Raw genomic sequence first — 20,939 nt, forward strand, 5'->3', positions numbered from 1 at the left:
CTGCCTAGGGAGAGCGCTGCACAGCGGGACGCACAGAGGATGTAATCTGTGGCAACTCTGACCTCGTTAAAAAGAGGTGCCAGCGGGCTGTCATCGGGAACCAGCGATCCGAGCTCCGCCAGGCACTTTGCCTGGTACATCTGGAGCATGGTGACGGAGCTCATGGCGCGAGCAGTGCAGGCCTGTGCCCGATAAATCTTCTCCAGCTGTGAAGCAGAGAATCTGCAGTGCTTGGACGGCAGAGTTGCGGGGCCGCTGACACCATGGTTATGGGACAGGTGTCATAAGGTGCTTATGGTTATAAGCAGCCAAGGACCAACTCCATGTACTGTCCATAGCTGGGCACAGTGACGCGGACAGACAGAGGTTTGTCCCATGATGCTGTTAGCTTGCAGACAAAGTCTGGGAACATGGGAAGGCAGTTTATGGCCGTTCCGGTCTCCGGTGGGAGGAAAAAACCAACGAACTGTGACGGCTTCTGAGCTGGAGGAGGAGAGGACCAGTCCACCTGCAGCTTCTCAACAGTACGGCGAAACAGGGAGAAAAGACAGGTGTCATCGTGGCCGACCAGCACAACAGCAGTGGCGGCACATTGGGCCGACAATGAGCTCTCCCGCTCATCCTCCGACAAACCACGGATGTCCAGCACGTGATCGTCTTCCTGGGGAGCGCTGGCGGGCTCATGCCAAGCTGAAGCCCGTCAGCGCTCCTGCATGGTTTCGGCTCGTCATCGGCTAACCTGTCAACATGTTCCATGTGGTCAGCCCAGCTAATTGCCCGGACATCGACCGGATAATTCTCGTCTTCGGACTCGGACGAAGCCGGGGCTCCAGACTCGGAAAGGAGAGGTTCATGCCGTGCAACAGCAGAGCGTCCCAGCACTATTTCCACAAACTCCACCGCGTGTTTCCAGGATCGAGCGCCGGAGCTAGCGACAAAACGCACAGGCTTCAGGCTCAGTCAACGCTCTCCTAGCGTGGATGATCCCCAGGCAGACAGGGCAGGCATTGTGCTGGTCGCTGTTGTGCAAAGAGAAACCGCATCCCTGAAGACGGGGGTGAACAGAAGATTTCTGCTTTGCTCGCATCAGTTTGGAGTCCATTCCAAAACGCAAAGCCAAACGCTGCACGGGAAAACTCGAAATTAGCGCTCCGCAGGCAGCCTACGGACCAACAGCGTAGGTGGAGGTTGACACCAACAGGGGCAGTTAAGCTAAGTTCAAGTCCGCAGACAGTGGAGCTAACTAGTAGCAGCTAGCTAGCCCAACTCAGCAGAGGTGTTCTCAGCGAGGTGAAGAGCATAAGAACTGAAGCATAACTGTGATGACAGCGGCTATATGTGCAGGCGGGTCCGTGCACGTGTCATCGCATGTCATCCGCCTTAAAGGCGTGAATAAAGGTTTCTTCAGCCAGGACACGCAAGGGCGTGATATCCCATACTTAGGTGTTGTACCGAGTGAATCAATTGAAAGGGAACACCAGTGCCTAGCATGCGAAGGTATCACTTTCAAAAATGGGAGGTGATGCAAATTCCTGGATGGGTTGCGTCAGGAAGGGCATTTGGCCTAAAATTTATACAAGTTCAGACATGCAGATCTATTCACTGTGGCAACCCCTTGCAAATAGCAGCTGAAAGAAGTCAATTTCTGCAGTAATAGCAAAGCAAAGTGTAATTAGTCAGCCACTAGCCGCACAGCATTTACCTGACTCGGGTAGCTTTGTTAAATGCAAGTGTTCAGGTAGACAAAGAGTGCTACATATTAAAGCAATACAGCTGTTGTTTCACATAATTATTATTCCTTTATTTATCCAGGTAAATATCTCATTGAGATTAAAAATGTCATTTGTAAGAGAAACTTAAACAGTTTAATGCCGTTAAGCTGGGCATACACTGCGTTTTTTTTCAGTCACGTTATTCAGCTCCTGCTCAAACTGTACAATTAAATCGCAGGGGTTAGAGGTTCGTCGGTCATGATGCAGGGTCTCACACTATATGGCCCGATGCACTGATGTGAACTGAGTGCTCACACTGTGCGTCCATAACATGAAGCTTATAACACTAAATCTGTCTCTTGCTCTCCCTCTCTGTCTTTACTCACACAGACACACACACCACCACCATCAACTTTGCTAAATTGCTTATGAAAAACATTGACCAGGCAGCTGCAGTTGAGCAGCAATGTCCATACAACTCTTTTCATAGTTGGTGCAGTCATGATAAAGTTCTACAAGTTATGCCTCTATCGCTTGTGTCCAGATCACACGCTGCACTGCCAAACTGCAAGAAGCTACTCCGTCTTTCCATTTCTGTTTGCGCATGCGCAGTGTGAGAGGCTGCGTTGACAACCTCACAAGGGCCAACAGGATTTCAAACAGGTTTGATTTCCTTGCGAGCATACGATTGATGATCTGGAGCTATTCGTGAGGTGTTAATCACTTCTCGTTACCCCATGTGTACTCCACGATGCACGACACACAATTAAGGTGAAACTTGGGCCGATTCCCAAAACGGTCGCACAACTGAAAAATATGCTCAAAATGGGCCAAAAATCACACAGAGTATGCCCAGCTTTACAATTAAACAGTTAATTGACTCAGAAATGCAGAGTTCACTGTTGAATAATCAGATTTTTCCTGATTACTTTATACAAAAAAAATAATCTGAAAACTGTGAAAAGCATCCATCATAAAAATCTAGATCCCAAAAGTGATTCTGATAAATAAATCACCATAGAAGTGATTACCTAATGAGCTTCTTATAAATGCCTGTTTTGCATTGCCTGTTTTTTTCTTCTTGTGTAATTCAAGGTATTTCTGGAAGTTTTTAGCATGTAAGGGTAAAATTTCTGATGAAGTGAGGACCAAATATAGCACAGTGAATTGATGTAAGCAGAGAGCATGAGTCAGCAGTTCTTTTTTTCAGCTTTTCTATAGGTCTGTGCTGAGTCAAGTCCCTCAAAGGCCTCTTATTAAATCAGACATGATTAGGTTCTACTATTGTTTATAGCACAATCCTATGCTGTTTGAAGGACCAGATAGACAAACACGTTTCATCCTGTTAATTGTTGTCTTCTTCCAGACATGAATTTACTGTCCATGCAGATTGCTGTGTAGCGTATCTATGCCGTCAATGTCATCCTCTCTCCTCTGTGGCAGGTTTACTGTGCTGTGTGCTGCAACAGGAAGTGTAAACTGAAGTACCTGGAGAAAGAGGCTCGTGTATGTGTCCTCTGCTTTGACACCATTCACAGAGGTAAGGTTCTTGTTTGGTTTATTTGTATGCCTTTATTAAGATCCCCATGTGTTGTACTATTATAAAATACATGATTATATAGCGAGTCAAACAGGCGGTGGGCGACGTGCAAGGGGTCACCTGTGATGGCCCTGGTGAGAAATTGAGACAGAAGGAGTTGGCAATAGCCTCCAGGGGTGGCAGAGGGCAGTAAATGATTTAACTGCTCATCCAAACATGAGTGAGCAATGAAATTAAACTGTATTATGAAAATAAAGTAAATAAAATACAATAAATAAAGACAATAAAAATATTATTTGTCCTTTTGTGAGGACCAGTTTCAGCTCATGAGAAAGTTAGAGCATTTGAGCTGGCCTTTATATTTTCCTCACATTTCTTTAAATGCCTGTTTTGGTGTCAAAGCTTTTAGAGTTAAAGTTGAAATCAAGTTTGGACGTACTTAAATCTAACATTGTTTGCATTTTAACAATGGGTTGAGTTTCTTACATTAGTAGAAGGGAAAATGAGTTCTGATGGTTTTGTAGATTTGGTGTGTGTGTTTTTGTGCATGTATGTCTGTGTGTTCAACTATGCTAATGAATGAGTGAGTTTGTCTGTAAACGTTTAAAGGAAGATGTGGTGGCTGCATTGAAGAAAAACAAAGTTTTACTCTGACAAGAAAGCCTAATTTCTGCTGTTCAGTACTGGAGGAATTTAAACTTTTACAAATTATTTCTTAGCTGTGTCTTTAATAAAACCTCTGTAACTTTGCTCTGCTTTACTTAAGCAGCATCATGTAATGTTCTTATGTTGATTCATGGTTATCGATCTACTGCAGTATATTTTTAAGGTGGTTATCTGCTATAAAAATATAGGCCAGGAAAATCTCCTTCATGCTTTGTTTTGTCCTCAGTTACACAAAGGCATCTGTCGTGATCCTTACACCTCTGATGAAGTCTCACAAGTGTCAGCTTTGTTTTTATACATAGATATAAAAATATGGATATATACTGATAAATGATCAGAATTATATTTCTGACTGAGTCAAAATTGAATCGAATCGACCTTGCAAGGGACCTTGTGAATCGGAATTGAATCGATTATAGAAATCAAAATCAATACCCAGCCCCATTTCTATCCTAATGAAAACACATACAAGCTTTCCTTTAGTATTTAGGTAGGAACACAAAGCTGACAGCACAAAGCAAAGATAAGAATCCTAAATTTTGGGCGATGTAAATCAATTTACACATTAACATATTCCTGAAGTTTCTTCGTTACAGTGATTCTACTGTATAAACATGAACAGGTAGAAACAAAGGCTGCAGCCTGACTGCTCATCCATTTGCTACCTGAAGTTTAGGGTCTGGCTGCTAGGCTGGCGTGTGCATTCAACATCATTCTGGGTTCTTGGCTAGCTTAGTGTTATCATGCTGTATAGGCAGGTGCTTGCAATGAGCTGAATAATATGATGAAAGCCTTGAAATAAATATGGTCTACTACACCTTATGCCCCTCTTTAGATTTACTCCTGCTTGCTCCAAGTATCAGTGCAATAGAGAGTGGTATATCTGCCACAGTCAGCCTACCTAATTTAAACATCAGACTAAGTTAACAGTTCATTTTTCGCTGTGTAAAACAAACAAAGGTGGATTGGAACAGTTACAAAGTTAGCTTTTCCTCATGCCGGAGCTTGTTGATCAGGTAGTTTCGTTTACTTTTTCCAGTAAAGGTTTAATGCTGATTACAGGATTAAGTGATGCTGTTTTGGAGACTGGGAAAAACATTTTCTTTAACTCTCCCTGAGGTCACCATCTTGGTAACAATAAAAGACGTGGAAATAGGCACCTTTTTTTTTTTTTTAGCTGGACTGCAGCAGTGATATGGAGAGAGATGGGAGATGGGAGTTGATTGCAGAGGAAAGTGATAACAGGACACTATTACTTGTCCTTGAGCTTGTGAGTCTATGTAGTACAGGACCACCGAGTGCAGTGGACATGTGATGCTCACATGCTGTCTAAATTAAGGAGGAGATGGTCCACTTTAGTGGCTTTTGGATGCTCGGGCAGTGTGTTGCAATCCTTCTCTTCTCTCCCTCACACAGCTCCTCCTCTCCTCCCCTCTCTTGCTTTCCTCTCCCTCACTGACATCAGTATACGAGGCTTACTGCATACACCTCAGCCTACAGCTAATAGCCTGTTATTATTTACGAGAGGAGCCGCTTCAGAAAAGCTGTGAGGACTGGTCTGATGTCAGTTGGCGAGAGAGATTTGTCATAACGTGGATTAATTGTGTTTTAGTTGAGGAGGAGATGATGAGGTAAGATGCTTCTTACTTGTAATGAATAAAATGTTGGAAACTTTGTACTGCTGCTGTGCTGGATTGTTTGAGTTTAGAATGTGTGCATATATTGAAAATCAGTGTTTTGTCTCCATTTTAAGTAATATATTTGGTTATGTTACCGTTGCACTGAAAATGGGGTCAGTAAATAGCCTTAAGCCTTGGTTGACTTTTTTTCTGCCATGTCATCCTTTCGTTGCACAGCAAGGCGAATAACTGTTCTTGCATTGATACTAATTGAATTATTGATACTAATTGAATTACTTAAAAGAAATTATAGAAACAAGGATCTAAATAACCATAATATCTTTGTAATGTTTCAATCTGCTGTGGTTGCATTCCTGTGTTTTTGAAAGCCACATTGTTGTTGCTGTCATTACATACTGGATAAGTAAAGCTATGTGATACATAATCAATATAATACGACATAATTGCTTGATCAGCAGCGCTGAGAAAAGCTGCTCTGAAAGCCTCTCCACTATAGCCAGTTTTCCTGAAAGTAATAACTCATCTTATAGCAATGTTGGGGACTAAACCAATATCCAACTGGCACAGCTTTAGAAAAGCTGTTATGCTGATGTACGCTACAGTCCTACACCCCAACACTGAACTTTATGAATACAGAAACTTGAGAACAAGGCAAGAAGGAGTTTCAAATTTATACGTGTGTGTATATATAAGTGTACGTCCTAAAACTTGACCTCATGATCAAGGATAGCGGTCACATTTTGTGAACATCTTGTGAATGTGATAGTTTGAGAACGTAGGATTTTGGAACTGATACCATCGGTGTATCGGCTTAAGGGTACCACTGGCTGCCACCAATTTTATTCTTTTAGTCAGTGAGCTAGAGGAAACATGTAGCGGCACTCTTCTGTATCATTCACCTGCTGCATTAAGAGGGACTCCAACTCCACCATCTTGGACTGCAGCTGGTAATGATAGCTAGAGAGTAGGGCTGAACGATATATCGCATTTGCGATAATATCGCGACATGATCAAGTGCAATTTTCTAACCGCAAAGGCTGCGATTATACTCTGGACATGTCCAAATTCATGGGCTGCATCCTCCTGAGGCCGCATTTGTAGACCGATTACGTCACAGCGACGCGCCGAAGGCTGTCCAAATTACTACCATATCCCAGAATTCATAGCGCGGCCCAGCCAAACTCCAGTTTCCAGCAATGGCGGCCGCTACTAAGTTTTAAAATTACTCATACTAATCTTTCTGGGTCACAAAATAAACTTTTAACATATTTTCAGGCGAGAAAGTAGTTGTGTAAACATCAAATATCTGCTCGGTTTATCAAGATATCCCATATTTGCAAAAGTGCTTCGACGTTTTCAGAGGCGTCTGCTACCCACCAGCTCGACAGCTAGCCGGGAGCTCGAGGGTTACTGATGCGGCCGAGAACGGCACAACTCCCGGCACATCATTTTCAGATCACCGCGGAGTTTCGCTGCTCGGGTTAAACGTAATATATAAGTCACTTAGACAACCTAAAAATGTTATTGTTGGGCTTTTTTCAGTGTTTTGTTTGTTCGTGAGTAAATCGGTTTGGCTGAGATTAAAGTTATTAGATTAGATAAAATAAAACTTTATTAATCCCCCGGGTGGGTTCCTCCTTGGTTTTCACACAGCTGACTAAACGTCAAACAGAAAACTTATTAAACAGAAGTATGAGACAGTCGAGAATTTACACCAGTGTCTGGTTATATTTTAGATAGCAAGAAGCAGACGGCCGAGTTTATTAAACTCCACCGAGACAGCGGTGACGCTAATCAGAACTAGCCTCATAGTAACAGAAGGCTAGACCGTCCAATTTCACGCCTTTAAATTTTAAAGGCGTGTTTGTGTGTGTGTTTATACAATTGCTATTATGTTTGCACTTTATGTGTAATGTTACTGACTGCAGAGATCAGTAAGATGTGTGTATTTTTTATTTATTAGTTTTATTTATTTAATATTATTTTTTAATTGAATGACTGTCTAGTAGTTCACAGATGTCGAAAAACTGAGTGTGGTAAAGCCACTGATTTTTTTTATGTATATTTCTGCAATCTGCACATTGTACTGACTTTCATTTTAATGTTTACACCAGGGTTCCTTGTCAGCACTTTATGCTCAGATGTTTGTAAGCTAAAAATAAACTATTGTGTATGTTCAAATATACTGTTGTGATTGAAGAAGTTAAATAAAAATGTCAGTCATCAATTCATGCATCACCTCATGTCATCATAACAGAGGTCTGTCTTCCAGGAAAGAACAGTTTAAAATTAATGTAATATAGTATTGGCCATACTATATGATGTATTGCTTGTCTTTGTTTAATAATACAGAAGACAAAGACCTTAAAAAATAATCGCATATCGCATCGCAATCGCAATATTGGGGCAAAAAATCGCAATTAGATTATTTTCCATAATCGTTCAGCCCTACTAGAGAGCCACACTTAAGGGAATGTGGAGCAGGTGGAAAGTGGTTCATGTTCCATAACAACACAATCACCGAGGCAGCAATACAGATGGAGGGCTACCAGCTGCAGTCCAGGACAATGGAGTCGATGCCCATCTGTAAGAAAACTAATTTGAGAGGCGTTTTGTTATTTGTCAGGATTTTCTTAATTAAAATTCCTGCAGTGGAAGTCTGTGTGAATATTATATACTTGACAAATTCAATATTTAAACTGCATTTAGACGCATTTAGATATATATCTGTGTTAGTCCATTATTGGTCAGATACTGCTAATATACTGTCCAGCTTTTTTTCAACAGGCTTCTCTGAAGAAACTTACTGATAGAGATGCTTTTTCCTTCTCCAGTGTCCTCACTTATTTTCCAAATCTGTAACAGAACCGCAGAAAGTGGAAGTCCTTTTTAATTAAACCAATGAAATATAGCTATAATAATATGTTGCAGTGCTTTCCTTTGTTCTCCACCACTTGCACTTTCTAAACACAACTTATTAATTACAGGAAAATTATTCACAATCTTGTAGCCATTGCAGTAGACATGCGCCCCCTTTTATCTTCTGTATGCTTTTTTTAAATGTTGTTTTAATTTTTGTAACAACCATTAATTAATTGTAGATTAATTGTAGATTTTTTTTTTTTTTTAAAGGAAAAAGAAATATCCTGGTTCTTCATAGCAGGGGACAAATTTAGGCTGAGTGGGCCTTATAGGCCTCAGTCACACAGACCTGTAAACTGGGCCACTTGGGAAAAATGTATGGATTGCATTCAAAGTAAAAGTTGTGCCTTACTACTAAAACCAGCATGTTTCTTCAAAAGGCACAGCCTGTAATTACTTCTCCAGAAATACAATAAACTTTAATAACGAAAAATCATTTGACCACTGAAGTTTAGTTTACTCTAAAGAGGACTTGAAAATCTAAATAAAACCTCAGATTAGATTGCCACCATTTCTCAGACATTCAGACATTCATCTTCAAGAAACTAGTCTCTACATCTAAATGAGTCGGGTAACTAGCTTTTTAGACTCGAGTTAACACCTTTAAAAAATAAAAAAAAAATGAACATGCTTCTAACAGCATCCTTCTGTTGTAGCCCAGGCTCTGGAACGGATGATGAGTCCTACAGGTCCTAGCCCAAACCCAAATGTCCCATCTGAATACTGCAGCACAATCCCCCCTTTACAGCAGGCCCGTGCTGCTGGTACTCTAAACTCCCCACCACCTACTGTCATGGTGCCTGTGTCTGTTCTTAAACACCCAAGCAATGACGGTAAGGTTATTCTTACACAGTCTGCTTTACCTTTCACTTGCTTTCCTTAACTGTACCCCTGAAGACACTTCCTTTTTCTGTGTTATCAGGTTGTCCTCGTGAGCAAAAGCGCGTGTGGTTTGCTGATGGTATCTTACCCAATGGAGAGGTGGCAGACACCGCCAAGCTGTCTGTGATGAGCCGCAGGAGCTCCCAAGAGTTCAGTGGTGCCACCGCAGATGAGACAACAGTAATGCAATCATCCTCATAGCTCATCTATCAGGATTCCACCTTTTTAGAACTTTATAACCAGGGGTGCACATAAGTGGTCCGCAGGTGCGCATTCACTGTCAAAATAAAAGACGCGCACCAGACCAGAAGTTGCAACACGCGTTTGCGTACATATAAAAGGCACTGTTTTTGTCTGCTAGAGTGGGATTTTCACGGCATATTCTGCACCACATCTCTGTGCGTTCATCATTTGTTTGAAGCCAGCTCACCTCCTGCAACCACTTTTCCGAGAATACGCGCTTCTTTTGCGGTTTGGACTCCTTTGGACATTTCTTTGGAGATGGAGGAACTCCAATGCTTAAAGGAGCTTGCTTCTTCAACATCTTTAAGAGTTCTGAACAAATGTCTGTCCTCCTCCAGAAAATCCTATGTACCCAAACACACGTTGCAACTTCTTATCTGGTACGCGTCTTTTATTTTGACTGTGAACCCGCACCTGCGGACCACTTACGTACACCCCGGTTTATAACTCAACAAATGGCTCAAATTACTGATCCCTTGTTTTGGTATAAATACATTGTAAATACCTACACTCATTTAATAGCCAGTATTATAGTCAACATGCCCATCTGTCTTGAAAGTTCAGTCACTACTGACCAACTAGTCCCGGCTAACTTGGGTTTCTCATTCTGTGGTCCCACAGACTCCACTCCTATGGCGTTATTTTTGTGCCACTATTCTGAGCGCACGTAAAAACATTTGAGCACAAGTAAAAAAAAGTTTGCAGGTGCAAGTGTTGCATTTTGAGGAGAAATTTATTTTGAGCGAAGAAAAGCTGAATTTGAGTGAACAAAATTCATTGCTGTGTGCAAAAAATGTATTTCAGTGTTTGCTATTATCCATACACACACAATAGCAGCCCCTCTCGCTCAGTTTTTGTATTTGCGCTCGCTCGCAATTGTTTTTTCTGCTCTTACTCTTGACGAAGGCGGTCGCACTTTTCTCCTCTCCTCCTCTCCCTTACCTTCCCTGCTTAGCCTCTTATGTCCTAGTCTAGTCTCGTGGTTTTTTTGTATTACTTTTCCCTGGAACACTCTCTCACGGTCTGTTCTCTAAAACCTAAAAGAGGAATTATGGATTTGATCAACTGGTCCCTGAATGCAATTGACACCCCTTTCTCAACGAGAAGTTTGGGCTTGGGTGAGCCTGAGTGCTGAAGATATTTACCTATACGGAACCATGGTAACAGGGTTCTTGCTGATTGGAGCTGGCTTGGTCCTGACTTATTGAAGAATTAAAAAAGCGGAACCGGCTGTTCAAACCCCCACAAGGCTGCCCGCTGGGATTGAAACAATGGGAGAGGCGTGAGTTTCTCAAAATGGACTCATTGAGTGCAGCACGGATAAGATCTTGGAAAGGCTTACGGCTGCCGTGAATACTCAGAATAAGATCTCTGAGTGCAGACTGGATTACATCTTGGAACGGCTTGCTCGGAATAACATCTCTGAGCCCAAATTGGATGACATCTTGGGGAGGCTCACTGTGGTCGTTAGTTCTCAGAATCGGCTCTTTGAGCACAAGAATGACAACATCACAGAGCGCAAGTTTGATAACATCATAGCAAAGCTCACGGTTCTCCAACAGGAGATTGAGAGACCAGTGTTGGACTGTTAGAATTGCTTTGAAATTCATATGAGCTGTTCGCACTAAAGTAAAAAGCATCATCACTTCATGCGGATACCCTTTCGTCGCCAGCTGCGGTCGCAAGGCTGGAGCCAAACAAGAACACCCTGATAACGACTGTGTTTAGTCTGTTCCTTCCCATTCCATGCAAGGCCACCTGGGTTGGCTGGAAGACTGTTTACTTAGCCTAGCAGGGCGAAGGACACTGTCTCAGCTGAACTCTGGACACGCACACACATACATATACACTGATATGCACACACTCATCCCCCCTCCCTTTCCAAACGCCTTCGATGCTTGTTCCCTCCTGGGAACACGGCGGGTCTGAGCCGCGCTGGAATGGTAGCGCTGGGCAGGATGGCTGCTGTGTTTGCTTCGGATTACTCCTCACCCCCACCGACCCTGTGGCTTGTCACCTGTTCCATAATGTTGTGCTGTGGACATTTATGTGCTTTTTTGTGCAGAGGAGTTTTTTTGTTTCCTGTTCTCATGCTGTCCTCCCAGGAGCCCAGCATGAGTAGAGGTCTCTTTTTTTCCTCTTGTACTTTCCCATTGTAGTGTATATTTCAGTGTTTTTTTTCTGTAACGCTACCGATCTCCGACCTGTATCCCCATGTGATGTCTGTGTTGTGTGTGTAAGGGGGGGGGGTCCTATTTCACTGCAGGGCAACCTGCACGTGGCGAATAAAGCCTTGATTGATTGATTGTTGCTCACGCTCTCAACATTTCTGCCCGTGCGCGTTCAACTCTTTGTGTACGCCGTTATATTTGTGCCACAAAACCAGCCAATCACAGACTTGGATGCAAAAATATCTGATTGGCTCTTCTGGTCTACAATCAGCTCGAAATGACGAAATGCAATATCCCAGAATCCATTTCGTCCAAAATTCAAACGAGGCAGTGGCGGAGGAACACAGAGTGGCGGTTGATTCATCAAGACATCACATATTTCAATAATGCTCTAACGTTTTCGGAGATGCCTGTTACCCACCAGCTGACCGCGTAGCTGGACTGGCCATTGGGCATACCGGGCATTTGCCCGGTGGGCTGATGGTGTTTTTTCATTTTTATGTTTGTTTATTTTTGACAATGAAAGGTGGTGGATTAGCCAATTGGTCATGATCAACTCTGGGCTGGCCCAATTACAATACATCCGTATTGAGCAGAAAAGGAATGCGATTAGTACCGTACTTCTATGGGCTCAAAATATGGTCATAAATATTTTGTACTTGTAAATCAGTTTTGTATTGTAAAAGATTTGTGTGTGTGTAAAAAAGATTTGTATGTGTAAAAAAAATTTGTGCGTGCGTAAAAAAGATTTGTGTGTAAAAAAGATTTGTGTGTGTGTAAAAAAGATTTGTGTGTGGACTTAGCCAAAAAAACCCCTGCAAGTTACAACTACGAATTTTGACCCTATTTTTCTTCCTTTCATCTGATTGGTGAATGTCATGTCAATCACAAATGTAACAATCCAATCAGAGAACAGATGGGTTTGGCTGTCGGAGGGGCGCTTTTTTTGAACTGCAGGTCTTTGAAGGGAATAAATGCCCTTTTACATGCCAACCCAGCGTTTTCCTTCATCACCACGAAGGAAAACAGTCTGTGGTCGTCCGAGTTTGGTGATTTTTGTGTCACAGGGGGGGGCGGCAGTGTTTTGGAAATGACAGTCTTCATTACAAAGCTTTCTTCGTTATGAATTAGCATACATGTTTTTATTGAACATTTGAAGAACTAGCAAAAAAACCACAAACTCTTGTAGTTCACATAAAGTCAGAGATAAAAACGACAAGGAGCAGGTGCATCTAGTACAGGTAGAGCTGCTGCAAAAACCCACAGAGCCCAGCAGCCAGCAACAAATTCTGGATCCTTTGCTTTTAGTTAGCAATTAGCATTAGCAGCACATCCTGCGTCCGATGTGAAAGGACTTTTATGCTGCGCACTGTGACTCACAGCAATGGTCCTGGGTCAGCCCTGACGTTGTGTTAAACTAATCCTAAAGTAATAATGGTATTTCTAACCACTGACATACCACAACTTTATCCTTTCAACAGCTGCTGAAAGTAAGGGGACCTAACTGCTATCGGATATTTATATAGAGATTACCCTTCAAGGACCTGCAGTTCAAAAAAGTGCCCCTCCGACAGCCAAACCCATCTGTTCTCTGATTGGATTGTTTAATTTGTGATTGACATGACATTGACCAATCAGCTTAAAGGAAGAAAAATAGGGTCAAAATTCGTACTTGTAACTTGCAGGGTTTTTTTGCTAAGTCCACACACAAATCTTTTTTACACACGCACAAATCTTTTTTACGCACGCACAAATCTTTTTTACGCACGCACAAATCTTTTTTACAAGTACAAAACCGATTTACAAGTACAAAATATTTATGACCACATTTTGAGCCCATATACTTCAGCAAGAATGAAAAAAGACAAAGCTGGAGTTATTCTGTCTTTACGTTCCACAGCTGCCTCTTCTCCCGTCATTCTCTCTCCCTCCCTCTCCTGTTGCTACTTCAATCATAAAACCAATCAATGATCAGCTGTCTCTCTTGTTTGTTTATCTCCCACTTTGCGCCAGAAACAGGAAACCAGCGGATGTTGTGCTAAACAACAACAGCACGTTCAAGCTTGATAAGCTGTTGTTAGAATTTATTTAAAATTAATTTCTAGTATCAGCTGATGTTTGCTGGAGCCACAGCTGTAAAACTGCTGCTCATGGTATCGGTTTGGAAACATGAAGGTGATACAAATCATACATATATACCAACAAGACAGTGTACATCACTGTCACAACAGCGTTTGTTTTAGTTCAAAGGCTTTATGGTTTTTCCTATAATACCTGGCTGGTGTAGTCGGCCGATTTTTTTGTCAGTTGAGCTTTATATATTATGTTTAACCCGAGTGACCACCCGGTCAGCTGGTGGGTAACAGGCATCTCCGAAAACGTTAGAGCATTATGGAAATATGTGATGTCTTGATGAATCAAGCAGGTATTTGAAGTTTACACAGCACCATTATCGCATGAAAATATCTTAAAAGTTTATTTCGTGACCCATAAAGAGAAATATTTCAAACTCCGCCACTCTGTGTTCCTCTGCCACTGCCTCGTTTGAGTTTTGGACTAAATGGATTCTGGGATATTGCATTTCGTCATTTCGAGCTGATTGGAGACCAGAACAGCCAATCAGATATTTTTGCATCCAAGTCTATGATTGGCTGGTTTTGTGGCACAAATATAACAGTGTACACAAAGAGTTGAACACGCACGGGCAGAAATGTTGAGAATGCGAGCAACACGTTGAGAGCGCGAGCAACACGTTGAGAGCAGTGGATTTCAGTGTTCAGCAAACACTGAAATACATTTTTTGCACGCAGCAATGAATTTTGTTCGCTCAAATTCTGCTTTTCTTTGCTCAAAATAAATTTCTTCTCAAAATGCAACACTTGCACCTGCAAACTTTTTTTCACTTGCGCTCAAATTTTTTTTACGTGTGCTCAGAATAGTGGCACAAAATAACGGCATACACTCCCAGTGTATTGAACTGCAGCTAAGGTCGCTGGCCCTTCTACTCCATATATCCATGTCAAATATCAGGGCCAGAGGTCCTAGAAACTCTTTCATAAATTGAAAACAAGTGCTGCCAGCTGCTGTCCAACATGGACAAGTTGACGTTCATACACATGATGAGAAACTCTTGAGAAGCAGCTGATTTATGTGCTTCTTGGCAACCTGGTATTTTCTAGTACTGCTACACTAAAATAGACAATTAGATAGACAATAAATAGAAATTAAAAAAAATGGACAATAAAAATTAGTCCGTTGACGATGGTATTACATGAAATGACATTCTTATTTCAGCCTGGCTTACCTGGGGCAGAGACCGGAGTTAACAGTGCATCTTCCCCTGAGGCTGCTGTGGCAGCAGAGGTAGTTTGCCGCCCAGTGTCTGGACCCTGGGATTTCGCGTTGCTTTGTGGAATTGGTTCTTCAGTGAACAGGTTTCCCAGTCTGCTGCCAGACAATGAAGACGAGCTGCCTCCACTGCTCATTGCCACTGGAGAGGACGAAGGAGGAGGTGTGTTTTAGACATGAATCTCTTGGTTTATTTTTGCACATCTGGACATCTTATGTCTTTCTGTTGTGCTTGGATCAGAGTGAAATGTAAGTCTCACACTGGCTTTTATGCGAAATGCTTTAATAATCGCTCTGCTGTGTTTTCTGTTTAGATGTTTTAGTTGAGGAGAATCCTGCTCCATGTCAGATTCTGCACTTACTAGAAGAAGGCGGACCCCGTCCTCTGACATTCATTCTTAATGCCAACCTGCTAGTCAATGTCAAACTGGTGACATGTAAGTGAAATATGAATGAACAAATATGGAATTATGTAGTACACTAAAAAGTGTGAAATAACTCAAAACATGTTTTATGTTTTAGATTATTCAAAATAGTCATCCTTTGCTTTGATTACTGTTTTGCACAGTCATGGCATTCTCTCCATGAGCTTCATGAGGTAGTCACCTGAAATGGTTTTATGCAGTCTTGAAGGAGTTCCCAGAGATGCTCAGCACTTGCTGGCCCTTTTCCCTTCACTCTGCGGTCCATCTCATCCCAAACCATCTCCACTGGGTTCAGATCAGGTGACTGTGGAGGCCAAATGAACCTGACAAGGCACACCTTTGAAGTGAAAACCATTTCAGGTGACTACATCATGAAGCTCATTGTGAGAAGACCAAGGATTGGCAGCGCTGTCAACAAAGCAAAGTGTGGTTATTCTGAGGAATGTAAAATATAAAACATATTTAGAGTTATTTATCTTTTTTTTAGATTTTTTTTTTTTTTTGCTATATAATTCCAGATATCTTCCGTCATATATTTGATGTCTTTAGTATGTATTTACAATGTAGCAAACAGTAGAAATAAAGAAAAAAACATTAAACAAGAATGTGTGTCCAAACTTTTGACTGGTAGTGTATCTCATATTTCCTCTTTCAAATCTTGTGAATCCTCACATGCCTTCCAATGTATTAACTCTTGTGTGTTTTATCTTCCAGACTCTGGCAGGGAATGCTGGTGTTTTGGCTCTAATGGGCTGCAGGCTCTGGGACAGAAAGAGTTAGTATTTCTGTTGGAGTGTTTGCCTCAAGAAAAAACTCTTCCCAAAGACCTCTTTACCATATATCTCAGCATTTTCCAGGATGCCCAAAAAGGTAATACCTGCCTTCAGCCTGCCTTTGCAACTTTTAATAACTACACCTTTAGCTTATAAAGGATAACATAATCATTATCTTGTGTTACAGGGAGGTTTGTGGAGGAGCTGGATAATGTGACTTTTACAAGTAGTTTCTTGGGCAGTAAGGATCATGCTGGGATGGTATTCTTCTCTCCCACCTGCCAGTCTCTAGACGGCCTCACTCTCCCTTCACAGCCATTCTTGTTTGGCCTGCTCATTCAGAAACTGGAGGTGCCCTGGGCCAAAGTCTTTCCACTGAGACTGCTTTTGCGTCTTGGAGCTGAATACAACTGTATGTAAATCTTTGTTGCTCATGACAACACTGAGTGTTATTTCATATTAAAACATAGTAATCTTAAACTTTGATTTGTTGAAAATGAAAAAAAAAAACCTGCTCTTCTGAAACATCATGGTTATTAGTTTATTATTATTATTGTTAAAACGATTAGTTTCAGCAGTTTGATGAGTAAATAAAAAATACCCCAGTTCCACCTTCTCATTTGTAAAGAGCTTATTTTACCTTTAACTTTTTGCCAGTATACCTGATAGTAAGTTTAATTTATTTAGATTTTGGACTTTTGGACAAAATTGTATTTGTAAATGGTGATATATTTGTTTATAGATTACGTTTTTTTTAGTTCATTTCAATTCAATTCAGTTTTATTTGTATAGCTCAAATCACAAAAGCAGTCACACTAACACATTTTATACCGTAAGGTAAACCCCCTACAAGTTAAATTACTAAACCATTGTAAATTACTGTCTGTAAGCATATAGGCTGTTCTAGGAGAAAGACACAGGGACAAGTGATACATATTGTGCTTTTATGGTTTATTTACATATGTTTTTGTTTTTCAGCGTATCCCACCACACTGATAAGTATCCGTTTTCGGCAGTCAGTGTATCGAGAGACAGGACACACCATTATGAATTTATTGGCTGTAAGTAGTGCAAAATAAGATTTTGCAATAAAGAAAATAAGATTTATTTATAATTGAGAAGCTTGGCAAAATTTTGTTAGAGCTAAAACTACACATAATTCTTAACTCCACTCAAGCCACATTTTAAGTAATGCAGATTTCATGGGTGTCTGGCAGAGTAGTTTTTGATTTTGATGATTGACAGTTTAAAATTAATTTGTTTTATACTGGGCTTTTGGTGAAAGGTTTTTGAACATAAATGTTATTAGGACAACAGTCATAGACACTTTTGTGATGCTGATTATTGGCAGACTTGAAAAAAATTGATTAGAACACTTTGATGAGTTCAGATTCTATAAACTGTTCTCATCCAGGATCTAAGGAACTACCAGTATAGCCTGTCAGTGGTGGAGGGCCTGAGGATCCACATGGAGATGGGCCACAGCTACATTGATATTCCCAAAAGTAGCTTCAGTGAGGTAAGAGTTTCTTTAATTTTGTAAAATAAACTTATTCAGATTCTGGTTAGGATTTAGATAAACATTGATAATGCTTGAATATGTCATTTGTCACAGTTGCAACTAAAAAAAGAATAACTTCTCAGGTGTTTTAGTGCCCAAGCTTCATGTACTTGGTTTCAGTAGATGTTGACTTCTTTATTTACAAGTGCTTTGGGTTAATTTTTTGGTAATCAAACTACAAATAACCCCCAAAATTTCTGTAACTTCTAGAAACATATTGGTTTAGAAATTAGGTTTTTGTGGTCGTCCTCTAACTCCCTGCAAAGGATAACTGAAGAGGGTACAAAGTAGATTAAATCAGTTGAATGATCAGTACAATATGTTTTTCTTTACTCTCTTTCGTAAATTGTCCTGCTGTTGGGAAGATTGTCTTGTACAAACAAGTCAAAGCTACTTAGTTTCATATAGTTGTATCGTGGTGTTTTAGGGCCATCATTGACAAATAAAAATACGTTTTGGAGGCTGAAGATAGAGGTAGCATTTAGAGAGAAAAAACCCTAATAAACCCTTGATAAATTATCTATTAAAGAATGTGTAGTAAGATCTGTCTTGAATGAACAACCAGAAAATGATTCCCTTGTCGTTTTTAAAATTCTCTTTACAACAGGCCAAAATCAAACAATGTATGCATGTAAAAATAATAAGTAAATAAAGCAAAAGTTGGCACACAGCAGTGTTGTACAGAAATGTATATTTTTCTGTATTTTTCAGGTGCAGAAGGTGATAAATGCATCCAATGAACATGTCATCAGCATTGGAGCAAGATTCAGCTCGGAGGCCGACTCTCACCTGGTCTGTTACCAGAATGAGGAGGGAAATTACCAAACCCAGGCCAACAGCATGCCTGGGAAGTCTCGGACAGGTGAGTGTCCTTAGAAATGCTCCATACTCCTCTATTTTTGAAAAATAAAACATTAGAGGCAAGCATTTTGTTGTACCATGCATATATGAACTTCTGGGGGTTTGTGTTTTGTTACAGTCACTGGGGCCAGTTTTGTGGTGTTCAATGGAGCACTTAAAGCCTCCTCAGGTTTCATTGCAAAGTCCAGCATTGTAGAAGGTACTGTGACTGGTTGTTGGCTCTGAAATACTTATGTCCATTCTGTTATTGCTGGGCCAGACTAGTCAATTGTTTTGTTTTTACCAGATGGGTTGATGGTGCAAATCCCTCCAGAGACCATGGAATCTCTTCGCTCTGCCCTCAGGGAGCAGACAAACTTCCACATACCCTGTGGCAAGATTAATGATGAGCAGCTCAGAGAGAATGTGACTGTCCGCTGGGTGGAGTGGAATCCACCTGTCAACACAGGGTAACTGCACGCAATGATTTACTCCATGTGTGTATGTGTTTGCCAATGCCAGTATTTGATCATATTTTAACTAAAACACGATGCAGTTTAAATCTCTGGGAAAACAATACTTTCTACTGTGACCCTGTGCATTTGTATTCCTGCAGCAAAACTAGTGGAGTTGATGGAAGATCCCTAGATGGAGTGTGTAGTGTGAGGATGCAACAAGACACTGAGTTTGAGTCAGACAATCGGCTGATTACATGCACTGAGGTAATTTTTCCTTTTTTCACATCAAATTGTTTGCTCCTATCTGACACTTTCTGTGAACTGAATGAGGTTTCCATTCTGAGTTCTAAAGCCATCTAAAAGTCGTGATGTGTGCATGACCTGAATTGTATTTCTGTTCAGGTATTCTACCAGCTGAAGTCTCCAGACTGCAACCTGGCATCTGTCTTATCGTCCTGCAGTGTTTTTCAGAAGGAAATAGCGTTGGCAACCTGCAGCGCTCTCACTCCTCACCTCGCCGTTCTCACTTCCAGCGGCATCAACTCACTCTCACTGTGTGTCTCGACACAGGCTGACATGGTAAACGAGCAGTGATTCAGGTTAATATTGTAAAACCTTTTTAAGACCATTCTGCATTAGCAGAGTGGTCTTACAAGGTATTTGAAAATGCAGATGCAACAATAGTGATGTATTAATGATGACTGACTGTATTTAAAAATCACACACTAGTATCACCACTCTAATGGTCATTTTTGAATTCTCTTGGTCAGTTATGGTTACAGACTTTCTCACCACCTTCATATGCTTGTGTTTTGAGTTTAACCATATGTGTGCGTGTGTGTATATGTATTAGGGGTGCAACGATATTCGTATCGATATTGAACCGTTCGATACAGTGCTTTCGGTTCGGTACACATATGTATCGAACAATACAAAATTTGTAATTTATTTTATCAACTTTCCTTCTGACAATGGTGTCTGTTGAGCGCTCAGTGAATCTGCGTTCGACTACTCCGCCTAGGCTGCACTGTCGAGCGCAGATCCACTGAGCGCTCAACACAGACAGCATAGTCAGAAGGAAGAGCGCAGGGCAAGCTAGCGAGACAGAAGTTAAGCTCTCCTTGCAACATGGCAAATTGAACCTCCCCCACCCTCATTCAGATCTGGCGTTTGGAATTATTTTGGTTTTCATGTGACGTATGACCCTGAAGGTAAGCGCGTCATGGACTAAAGTAAAACAGTATGTTGGATGTGCCACGCAATGCTCAATTACATGGGTGGGAACTAGTGTGTTAGCGCAGTTAGCTCGTTAACGTGTTGGCCGTCTAGCCCCGGGCGATCAGGGGTAGCTCGTTAATGGAGATTTGCCGTGTTGTGGCGTTAAGTCATTTCAACGAGATTAACGCTGACAGCACTAGTGGGAACACAACGAATATGACTGCACATTTACTCCGACATCATCCTAGTGCAAAGACAAGTGGAAGCAGACAAAAACAACAAGCACGCATGCTACAAACTTTACCCGAGTCATTTAGACAGCCGTTAGCACATGATTCTCCTTATGGGGACCTGATATGTTTAATATGCTGCTGAGAATATAGCCCAGAAGAAGCGTATAGTATAGCTTTTATTTTGGAAAGAGCCATTTCTCTGTAATAAACTCTCTTTTCCAAAGATGAGTGATTTCTTGATCAGATAGATTAATTTTTTTATTATTATTTCGTTGTTTCAGCAACATTAAATTTAAAAACTGTACTT

General features: G+C 41.2%; 1 protein-coding gene across 2 annotated transcripts in view; it reads left to right on the top strand.

Moving 5' to 3' along the window:
- zfyve16 (zinc finger, FYVE domain containing 16) overlaps positions 1-20,939 on the top strand; it is a 41,802-nt gene that overhangs the window by 14,628 nt on the left and 6,235 nt on the right. The window contains exons 4-17 of one of the 2 annotated variants that reach the window (XM_005944594.3): positions 3,156-3,252; positions 9,137-9,313; positions 9,403-9,542; positions 15,071-15,287; positions 15,439-15,561; positions 16,264-16,419; positions 16,510-16,734; positions 17,301-17,383; positions 17,737-17,841; positions 18,595-18,745; positions 18,863-18,943; positions 19,031-19,193; positions 19,340-19,445; positions 19,584-19,760. In XM_005944594.3, the coding sequence (XP_005944656.1) occupies positions 3,156-3,252; positions 9,137-9,313; positions 9,403-9,542; positions 15,071-15,287; positions 15,439-15,561; positions 16,264-16,419; positions 16,510-16,734; positions 17,301-17,383; positions 17,737-17,841; positions 18,595-18,745; positions 18,863-18,943; positions 19,031-19,193; positions 19,340-19,445; positions 19,584-19,760 (2,001 nt within the window). The remainder of the gene's footprint in view (positions 1-3,155; positions 3,253-9,136; positions 9,314-9,402; positions 9,543-15,070; positions 15,288-15,438; positions 15,562-16,263; positions 16,420-16,509; positions 16,735-17,300; positions 17,384-17,736; positions 17,842-18,594; positions 18,746-18,862; positions 18,944-19,030; positions 19,194-19,339; positions 19,446-19,583; positions 19,761-20,939) is intronic. The other variant, XM_042213009.1, reaches the window with a different exon arrangement.

Source organism: Haplochromis burtoni, unplaced genomic scaffold (assembly GCF_018398535.1).
Source record: "Haplochromis burtoni strain Fernald_Lab_line unplaced genomic scaffold, NCSU_Asbu1 Contig_407, whole genome shotgun sequence".
Classification (NCBI taxonomy): Eukaryota; Metazoa; Chordata; class Actinopteri; order Cichliformes; family Cichlidae; genus Haplochromis; species Haplochromis burtoni.